General features: G+C 43.2%; 2 protein-coding genes across 2 annotated transcripts in view; one reads left to right on the forward strand and one right to left on the reverse strand.

Annotated features, from left to right (window-relative positions):
- Positions 1–4,384, reverse strand: part of esyt2a (extended synaptotagmin-like protein 2a) — a 46,515-nt gene extending 42,131 nt beyond the window's left edge. Inside the window, exons 1-2 of the mRNA XM_080523670.1 lie at positions 4,259–4,384; positions 3,559–3,970 (exon numbers count right to left, since the gene is read on the reverse strand). Coding sequence (XP_080379796.1) covers positions 3,559–3,963 — 405 coding nt within the window. The 5' untranslated portion in view covers positions 3,964–3,970; positions 4,259–4,384. The remainder of the gene's footprint in view (positions 1–3,558; positions 3,971–4,258) is intronic.
- A 2,662-nt stretch (positions 4,385–7,046) lies between these two features.
- LOC308149774 (F-box only protein 47-like) lies at positions 7,047–10,646 on the forward strand (the record flags this gene model as incomplete). The annotated part of the gene is made up of 10 exons (XM_080522664.1): positions 7,047–7,212; positions 7,411–7,563; positions 7,819–7,895; positions 8,061–8,138; positions 8,224–8,332; positions 8,469–8,642; positions 8,849–8,983; positions 9,906–10,048; positions 10,202–10,361; positions 10,540–10,646. The coding sequence occupies 10 exons, from the start codon at positions 7,047–7,049 to the stop codon at positions 10,644–10,646; spliced, it is 1,302 nt and encodes a 433-aa protein (XP_080378790.1).
- Positions 10,647–11,005: the final 359 nt, after the last annotated feature.

Below are 11,005 nucleotides of genomic sequence, written 5' to 3' on the forward strand. Positions count from 1 at the left end.
AGTAAAATGTCAACACCTGCAGTGTAGAGGTAGGTATTATACAGCCTCAAAATATCAGGACAAAGCAGAGGGCAAGATATAGGCCAGGTTCCCACCAACCTTACTGTATTCCCATCAGAACTAGCCTGTCAGGTCACACTGTGTGTTCTCCTCATCTACGATAGGCTAAGACAGGAGCTTCTTTTAAGAGGGTGCGGGAACAATGCTCAAATAGAAATAGAAATAGAAACTATTCTTGTGTCAGGGACAATAGAGTCAATGGGTTCAGCTCATTCCATTCCAATTGATCTAAATATCTCTGCAAATCTCTTGGGAGTCGGTTTCACAGACAAGGCTTAAGGCTAGTCATCCTAGTCTAAAAAGCATCTTCAATGGAGATTTTACATTGAAAGTGTGATTTAGTCCAGGACTAGGTTCAAGCCCTGTGAAACCGGCCTTGAAAGTTTAACCCCTGTGAACAACACAGCCTCGTTGGACCGGGTGTGGCCCTGTCAGCTATCTACCACTGCTGATGACAGGACATCCTCACAGCACTAATGTGTCTGCTACGCTCTCTGATGATAAAGAGCAGGAAGCTCCGCGGTTGGCTGCCAGCCAGGAAGTCAGTCGAATCCTCCTGCAAGTCAGCCAATCGTATCGTTCAGCGTCCTCCTACCCCCTAGTAGAATGATGCTAATCAGGCCATCGTCATCATTCTCAGAACGACCTACAGAGCCGGGGAGGCTGGTGGAGGTAGGAATCGGAGGACGGCCTCATTGTCATGCATGGAATGGAATAAGGAATGGTATCACGTGTTTGATATCATTACAACGAGCCCGCCCTCCCTCCACCAGCCTCCTCTGATGTACAGTGGAGATCTAGTGTCATTGTAATCTCCGTGGACTGAATAGTTGATGTTTCTAATAATTTTCTATCAAGATATGCTATTCCATTTAAATAAAGGCTTTATAAAAGGAATCCTTTTTTGGCTTGATTTCACTCAGTGTAGTTGGGGAACTGTCTCGCACACTGATGAGGTCAGAACAGGTGAACAATACGTTTACAACAATGGTAAAAGCAACAACAACAATTAGCCTCATAGGCTGGCTGGTGTGACGGTTGGGTTTTGAACGTAGGTCTCCTAGGTGTGTGGAACGCTGACGTGTGGAAGACACAAACATCTACCGTTAGGCCAATAGGACCTCAAAGTCTGACGAATCACGAGAGAGTGATTCCTAATCAGCTCCATTCCACTCAGTATATGGGGGATATGGAGGAAACGTGGGCAAAATAATGTCATTCAACTGATTTGCAAACGTCAACGCAAGGACAGATAAGATGCTCGTCATTCAAAAAGAGAAAACAAAACCAGATTCCTCATCATGTGCCACCCGTTTATCTTTTGTCACAAATCTCTGGTGCACTCTAAGGTTAGCCCACCTGTTTTGCTAGGTCATTATTTGGATTAGGGACGGGTGTACCCACCTATTCAATCTATGGTGTTAAGGGTTTAGCCATCTGTAATGACTACCTAGAGAGAATGCCAGATATGCTAACAAGCCAGGTAGGCTACCACAAAGGTATGCTAAGCAGCCAGGTACTTACTCATGGTGCGTGCTGCTATCTGTGACATTTTACACTGTATGCTATTGCCATTCTTTTTGCTATTATTATTGTTTCCTCCTTTTGTTATTATTATTGCATTGCAAATTGATGTTGACATTGTTTGACTGTTGCAGAGTTTCTTACCTAAAGCATTTAATGACATTGTATCCTGTATACTGTATGCTAGCCAGCCAGGTATGCTAGCCAGACAGGTACAGTATGCTAGCCAGTCAGGTATGCTAGCCAGACAGGTACAGTATGCTAGCCAGTCAGGTATGCTAGCCAGACAGGTACAGTATGCTAGCCAGTCAGGTATGCTAGCCAGACAGGTACAGTATGCTAGCCAGTCAGGTATGCTAGCCAGTCAGGTATGCTAGCCAGTCAGGTATGCTAGCCAGTCAGCTTGTGTCATGTAGGCTTAGAGCTGCACTCTCCACTGCTTCAGGGACAGATAAGATGCTATTCATTCAAAAAGAGAAGAAAACCTGATTCATCATCATGTGCCGACTCTGACTACAGGCTACCTATTTTGTCAAATGTGTTTGATAACGTTCCCCATTGCATTCCAATGACCCTATTCTCCGATTTCTACCTCCACCAGCCTCCCCTGATTTAGAGCTGCAGCCTCCACTGCCTCCCTCCTTATCCTGACAGGGCCTGTCCAGAGTCCAGGCCAGCAGACAGGAATAGAAAGTGAAAATGTAAAAGAGGGTGATGGGCCGACCGTCTAAACACAAAACAACAACCTCGACCCGCGTGACTAAAAGGCCGGGTCCAGTATTATGGTAAAGACTATAAAGACCCCACACAGAACGATCTGGATGTTTGGATAATATACCGTAATCAACAGCCTTCATCCAAAAGGCCAGGGACTAAGGCATGTAACTTGTGAAGTCATGCGTTCAAAGACTTTGAAGTCAAATCGGCATGAAGTCGAGTCTCCAAAGACTTTGAAGTCAAGTCGGTGTGAAGTCTTCAAAGGTATATGGGTGAGTGAGTGACTGACCTTTCTATTCGCTATTTTGTACTAGTCACATGGTCAGTGAATTTCTTTCCATGAAATGTTGCATTGTTCTGTGCTTGGCATCAAAATAAAGGTGTGAGGGGAGTATCAGGTAACACAGGGATATTCAAGGTCTTTACCCCAATAATGTCAACAGCTTCGGGGCTGAATATAACACCATTGTCCCCAGTTAACAAACATGTAAAACAATCCACTCACCTACCTATACTGACTCTGACGAAAGGTTTTGACCGTGCCACAGAACTCTGGTGCACTCCACAGAGCTAGATGCTACAGGGTATTTGTTGCATATTCATTACATACAACCCTGACTTAAGTGTCTAAGTAGTGTCTGTATGTTTTTTTATTTCCCCGACTAAGGGTGACTTGTCCTGTCAGTCCTGTGTCGGCCATGGATGGCTTCATTGAATGTCTATAAAGCATGTAGCACGCCTTTAATAATGACTATGACGTTTATTTGAAATTAGCACCTACAGTAGACATTCATGTTGAAGTTATTCCATATCTTTAAGCAATAGCTTCAGTACAGCAGAGGCTGGTGGAGGCAGACATCAGAGGACAGGCTCCAGTATTCTGCCTCCTCTGCTTCAGTATGGATGAGCAACGTCTGACCCTACTGGTGAACTCTGACCTGGACCCTGACCCGGGACATGCCACTGCATGTGTGATGTCAACAGGGGGAATTTGGGGAAGATAATGGCCCACTTCAAGTGTGTTTCTATTACTTACCTGACTGACCTAAGCAATCGTGGCAAGAGGCTCAGTCAGATTGAAGGGATGTATATATCTGTCTAGGTAAATAGATGTACCTTCTGTCACTGTGTTATGGTTGGAAAATCCTTGTTTACAAACTGACATGACCTACAGCCCTATTCAACCGTTGATCACCACTGTAACAAAGTATCCAGAAATGTGTTTTATTACGTTGCAGCCAGGGGAATATAACTCACCCACGGTGGCAACTCTGACGTCGGCAAACTTTGTCTGACCGTTTTCTCTTCGTGTTCCAGGAAGGCCAGGGCACGGTGGAGTCTGGTGTTTTTACCTCCTTGGTTTTTCCTCCACCAGAAGAACACGGCGAGCCCGATCAGCACCCAACTGAAGCTGAACTCGAAGTATCCCAACACATAAATGGGGAAGATAATCATGAACGTCTTGGCAAATTTAAGCCACATTTGAGTGGCGTCGGTGACGGCTGACTGCGGCTCTTCCTCCACCAGGGGGGCATAGATCGGGTTCGCCTTGCCGTCCGGGCCGGTGGGACCACCCGGTCCATTCTCCCTGGCCGGTCCCGTTGAACTTGGCTTTTTGGACCCCGGTCCTCCTGGCGCCCCGCTGTTGGCCTCTCTACTCATTTCCACTCTGTAAAGAAGTTTTTAAATAAAACACCAACTGTCACACAGACATCAATAATGTCATGTTTGGCAATAAGCCACATGAACGCATACGGGTTGGTAAACATGTGACAATGTTTTGGGTTAAGGTTCGGACTGACAGAACAGCGCTGTGGGGGGTCGACCTGACAACCTTCTCGGGACAGTTGCCATTGAGCGGACTAGTTCGTCAACAGTCGCAAATAATTCACTTCTCAAATCGAACTTTCGCTAGTCGTCGCTCTCCAAATAATAGACACTGTCTGCGATATCTTACCCGTTTTACGTCTGCGACATCCGTAGATCATTGAAGTCAGTCTGCCAGTCCCAGTCCGTCTTCCGACCAGTTTCCAACGTAGCCCTGATCCGTTCAGCACATATCCTGCTTTGGGAGTGCGTTCGGGTTCTGCCCTACAGGACACGCACCTAACACAGGAGGCACAGCTCCACGGCTCAGCCCCCTGGTTCAGCCCCCTTCTCAGCTTCCTAGCAGGAAACTGTCATTGCCGGAGATAGGTCAAACTCTAACAGGCATTTCCAAGCGCCATCTGCTGGTTGGTGGAGGTGGTTTGCGATCATCCGAGACCCGGGTTCAAATCCCACCTAACATGAAAAGGCCTAATTAATGCATACTTGTTGAATAAAGTGTCATGTTTGAGACAATTCCAACATTTTTGAGATTCGATTCAATGGACAAGCAATTGAGGGAATGGCGATGTGAGTGACAGAGTCACAGTAATCAAGGACGGTGACACCCAAGAGGCTGAACAAGCTTATTAGGAAAGCTGGTTCTGTCCTCTGTGTCACCCTGGACACTATGGAGGAGGTGGCCAATGGGACCAAATTCCTGGCCATCATGGACAATCCTTCCCATCCCCTACATGCCACTGTGGCAGAGCAGAGAAGCTCCTAAACCCAAGTAAACACAGTTTGACCCACCTTTTTATTTTTGCTGAATTGATGTTATTCACCAAAGGTTAATGTTACTTGCATTAGGGTCTACCCACCTATTCAAATCATGGTGTTCAGGGAGTGACCATCAATTTGGATTTAGAGCAAATTGATCCACTACAATGGCAGTGATGGAATTGATTGAAAAAATATCCACAAAAATCGAAAGTAAAGATTATACTGTAGGGATATTCATAGATCTAAAGAAGGCATTTGATACTATTGATCATAGATTATTAATAAGAAAACTTGATAGATATGGAATTAGAGGGATAGCAAATTTATGGATTAGAAACTATCTTGATAATAGACACCAGTATGTACAAATAAACAATGATAAATCTGAACTGCTAAGGGTCACATGGGGGTCCCACAAGGTTCAGTGCTGGGTCCAAAGCTGTTTATTTTGTACATCAATGATATTTGCAATGTGTCCAAGTTGTTACATTTTGTTTTGTTTGCAGATGATACAAATTTATTTTGTTCTGGCAAAGATTTGGGGCAGCTTCTTAATACAGTGGAAACGGAACTAAAAACTATAAAACGATGGTTTGACACAAACAAGTTGTCGTTGAACTTAGAAAAAACTAAACTTATGATATTTGGAAATCGAAAAATTAATAGTCAAGTACAAATCAAGATAGATAATGTTGAAATTGAAAGAGTTTATGAAAACACATTTTTGGGAGTTGTTATAGACCACAAACTATGTTGGAAAACACACATAAACTACTTAAAGACTAAAATATCAAATTCTATTGCAATACTGCATAAAACGAAAGACATACTTAATCCAAATTCATTACACATATTGTACCATTCTCTAATAGTTCCATACATAACTTACTGTGTGGAAGTGTGGGGAAACACATACAAAACAATCACAAATCCAATGTATTTACTACAGAAAGAGCTATACGAATTATAAACAGAGCTACCTATCAAGAACCAACTAACAAATTATTCATAAACACCTATGATCTCAAATTTAAAGAATTGGTGGACTTCAAAATGGCACAAGTAATGTATAAAGTAAAAGATAAGATGCTTCCAGACTGTATCCAGAGACTATTTCAAGTTAGACAGAGTAATTACGAACTCAGAGGAATATGTATGTTTATGAAAACAAAGATTAGAACAAATGCAAAACAAAGATGTATAACAGTTAAAGGAGTTAATTTATGGAATACTTTTGAAAAGGAAATGACAATGTGTAGTACACTAAAAGGATTTTTAAAAATATTTAAAAATAAGATGATTAACAAGTATAAAACAGAGGTTTAAATATAGTTTTTGTTTGGTATTTTTTGAACTTTTTGTTGACATGCGTAAGTGACATTTTGTTTATAAAAGTTTCAATGTTTTGATTATGCATTCATGGGGGGACATGCATACATGTAACAAGGGTAGGCGCAATAAGCCACGGCTTCAGCCTACACCTTTTTGGTCCTGGTGTTATGAATTGTGACTGTGTACATTGTTTTATTTTTATTTTTTATATCTGTATTGTGAATTGCATAGGGGACCAAAATAAACATTCTCAATCAAGATGACGGCGCGAGCCGATCGTATTTCGCGGTAGCGCTCCTTGGGTGCGTTCGTACATTTGCTCTGAGAGCGCCGGAACGCACACTGGGTTCAACGTCATAAACGGACCAAGTAATTTGATTGGACAACAGGCATTCCATGAGTGCTGATCAGATTTCCAGAGCGTATTTACGAACGCACCCCTTGTTGTTCAGCAAGTGTCCTCGCGAGGGAGCAGGAACCGAACAAGCGGCTCGCTGGCTGAGGTAAAACTGTTTGTGACTTTAGTTTAGATATATTATAGTTTATATATTATATTGTCTCATGTCAGTGGCGTCAATATTTACCAGAACACATAACAGCTTGTGAAGGAGCATTTAAAGCTCAGTAAGGCAACAATTTCAAAGGTTTATTGACAAGTGCCATTCTCCTCAGCTGGTTAAGGCTCTAGCTAGCTAGTTCGTGCAGCTATCCTAGCCAGCAACTATTCAGTTTGTGGCTAACCACCAAGTTTAACTAACTAGCTATTTCCTTTCGCTTCTAGATTATTTGTGGGACAATAAAGGCTTGACAGTATTCCAGTTATTATGTCGAAATTCACGGAGGTGACCCACAAGTATCACCACAGACCCCGGGCGTATCCTGTCAGGACCATCATGACCCGCAGTCAGTGTCGTCAGGTTCGGGCCAGCGACTGTTTCTTTGAGCAGCTGGCCCCCGAGGTCTTTGAGATGATCCTGGACAGACTCTCTGGTGGGTTCTGTTTGCTTTGGACATTTTTCAGGATGGGTGAATTATGATTATTGAGACATATCTATGAGGCTTAACTATTCTGATTGAAGCCATTACCAGGGGCAGGGTACTAAATGGTCTTAAATATGTATAGCTTCAATGACGTGCATCTGAATTAATGAGATGTTTCTCCCTGCCTCATTGTTTGTTGTGGTAAAGTGTCGCAGATCAGTGTGTTGAGCATGGTGTCCAAGGCCATCAGTCGCCGCATCATGGGCTATGTCTCCACTCAGACCTGGAGGAATAGGATCATCGTACAGGGGTCTCATCACTCCATCGAGGTGTCCTCACTAGAACACTACACATCGCTGGGTGAGAGGCTCCTCAACAGCTTTATTTGATTAATTTACCTTTATTTTACTTAGTTGGTTGGCCAAGAACACACATGTTTATAATAAACTAATATTCAGAGCCACATTATTTCTGCTGTAATTCTTTATCAGGTAGATAGACCAAAGTATTATTTCTATCTCCTTTCATAGGGGGTCCGATGAGGAAAGCAAGTGGTCCTGGTTGGCAAATATAGTCACTATGTTACATTCTTGTTGTTTTTGCTCATTGTTTCAGGTTTATTGTTCAAGAGATGTACCCTCTTGTTGCCAACAAAGGATAGGCTAACGTTCATATATAGCAAGTTTTCACAGGTAAGACAGAGAGGTGAGGGAGGACAGATGAGGCAATGTTTAGCTGTGTGTGCTCTACAAACATTCTCACATTTCTAAACAAACCAAACAGTTGACAACATTGAATAGATTGTTATTTTCTAGTTAACCTTACTTAGACTAACACAGTTGTTACCTCCCACTCAGGTTCCTTGCTTCATGATGGAAGAGTGCATTAAATCAGTGCAATGCCAAGGCTTCTCCAGCTATGGAGCGTTTCTACAGGTGAGAGCCTAGTTACAAAGAACATCAGACAATTTCATTACAAAGGCTGAATCCTGTATTGAGATGGTTAATGTTTGACTGACAGACATTGATAGCCGGCTGGGATGAGCTGGAGTGTCACAGAGTTTTCAACTTCCTGTGCGACTTCACAAATCTACCCCAGAAAATCATGTCAGTGGTCACAGGAAACCCAGGTGAGTGTCTGTCCCTATAAGAGAGAGAGAGAGAGAGAGAGAGAGAGAGAGAGAGAGAGAGAGAGAAACAAACAGAAAGGCTAATTGAAAGAGTGTGAGAGACGTGAGTGATCCGTATGTCTTTTTTCTCCCTCAGGTTCATGTCAGCTGTTGGAGCAACAGATCCGTCTGTTCTGCAGACAGGTTCTGTTGGACCCCTGGAAGAACCGCAAGGACATGCTGTTCTGGCTGACCCGCATCCTGAAACCCTGGCCCATTGTCAGCCAAGCCCGGCTGCTGTTCATCCTCTACGGACCACTGCTACCAGACGGTGAGAGGGACAACATGGGCCTTCTCGGTTTCTACCTTAAAAGAACTGGTTGCACTTTTGTACAGTATATAAATCACTTGTTAGTAATTACATGGTGAAATTCTAATGTTAATAATAACAAATGAAATGCTTGTTTTTTGGTTGGCCAGAGTTGCAAGGCAAAGTGTATGTGTAGTGTAAGGGAATGTTCTTTCCAGGTTCGCTAGGCTGGGAGGAGCAGCTGTATGCTGGGGTGGCCCAGTGGGACCTGGCCAAGCCTTTTATCCTGCTGCTACACAGCGACCTGGAAGCCAAAGATTGGACCACCGACACCATACTGGACATCCTGGAGGAGCTCATAGGTAACTGCAGTAGCCCAGAGGACTTGGCCACTTTTAATGATTATATTTTACACACCCAGGAATGGTAGACAAACCTTTTACACTATTTTGTCTGTATACTGTATATACTGTATGTCTGGTCAGTCTACACGTACAGTATGTACCATTACCATAGGATTATAGATTTCACTAAGCAAATGGTGCGATGATGACTGATGTAAAGATGATTCACTTACCTTAAGCCTGGTACACATATAAGGATTTTCTGATTATCTGAGAAGGACCCCACACATAAAGATAAAAAATCATGGATTGAACAGTCTTGATCGTATTGTGTGTGGTGTGCTCCAATATACAACCACATGCATAAAGATCTGTCCTCCGACAGTCTGGAGTCTCGCGTGAACAGGGTAGTAGTACCCTGACTGACCTGTAGAGGCAGCCATGTGCTACAGGGAAAATAAAGTCCAGAAGAACGAAAAGAAGAAGACGGGTCAGTCAGCTCGCTTCTTGAGTGGCTACATTCCATTCCACGTCACAATCGGACTTGGGAGTTGTCAGTTTTGACCACAGACAATAAGACTTTTGATCGTAAATATTGAACACGTTTAATATTTACGATCGTCGGCCCCGACCATTTTCCGAGCAGATTGTCGGGAGAAATTGACTCTTAACACACCTCACACCACAGGATAATCTTGTAGGATAATCTTTAGAGCCATCCGATAATCGGGCGTTTGCTGTCCTCCGGAAGGGGGGAAATCGGGCCAAAATCGGCCAGATTATCTTTATGTGTGTACCGGGCATGCGATAAATGTACTTCGCTTGTAAGTCGCTTTGGATAAAGGCGTCTGCTAAATGTCAAAAATGTTAATGTAAAGTGTGAATGCTGTGTGTATGAATGACAGTTGTTTTGTTTTGTGCTGGTTCTGTTGGCCTCCAGTCCTCCCCCAGGCATGGCACATGGAGAATGTGGCTCGTCTGTTGTTCCTGTGTGGGAACAGCGTGTGCTGCAGCGTGCTGGCCAGCAAGGCCCTCAATGGACGCCTGATTGAGATCTCACGACTCATTGTGTACCTCTTACTGGTCAGTCACTGCTGCTAAATAACTTTATTATCTGCTCTAGGGTTCCGGTATCTTTTAACCTAAGAGACACATTTCCCCCATTGTGTGCCCACTTAACGGAAGGTACTGCCTGAACCGGCCTGAGCTACTGACATTTCTGGTTACCCCTCTCAGGTGTGTGAGAAGGACGGGTACTCCATGAACTGGTCCGTCAAGATGATGCAGCAGGTGTGTGAGGTGTTCTCCTCCTCTGCTGACAAGTGGTCCTTCATCCAGGCCGTGGAAAACATGTTCTCAGAGGTTGCCATGGAGATGTACGAGACTATGGTGGCTCGTGAGTTGTTATAGGCACTAAGACTATCGTATCAGATCAGGGTCCAGATTCCTTCAAGCTTTGTAGCACTAAAATAATCTTAAAGTTAAGGGCATATTATTTGGGAACACATTAATAGAAAAACAGTTAAAATAAGTAGACATATGCGGATTTCTAACTGTCAACGATCTTGTCACAGGTAACCATCAAGAAGACTTCCAGAGCGCTTTCTTGGAGTTCTCCAGCCTCCTCAACGCCAGTGCTCATTTCCACTCTGTGATTCTCAACACGTTCCTCACAGAGTGAGATCGAGGAGAGGAGTATCCTGCCTTTCATTCCAAAATGTGTATTTGTATGTTACAGTATTGTCACTAATCAGCAAACAGTCCACTATGGTTCAATATGATGTTCAATGTTTTCTCTGCTCAAAGAATATTCTTCCACTGAACAACTCTAAACCAATACTGCTATTTAAAATGAGAAAATCTGTATGGTGAAATATTTTGGTAATAAAAGCTATGTTTATAAAATGACATGTCTTTCATGTTCTTAATTACATTACATGGCCAGTGCCACAACATTACGCTACTCTCCTCATTTCGTAAGGAAATACTGGGTTCAGATACAGTGTTTCAGATTAGTTTAGAATGGAAGATGAAGAAAGA

This window comes from Nansenia antarctica, assembly GCF_963989245.1.
Source record: "Nansenia antarctica genome assembly, chromosome: 2".
Lineage (NCBI taxonomy): Eukaryota > Metazoa > Chordata > Actinopteri > Argentiniformes > Microstomatidae > Nansenia > Nansenia antarctica.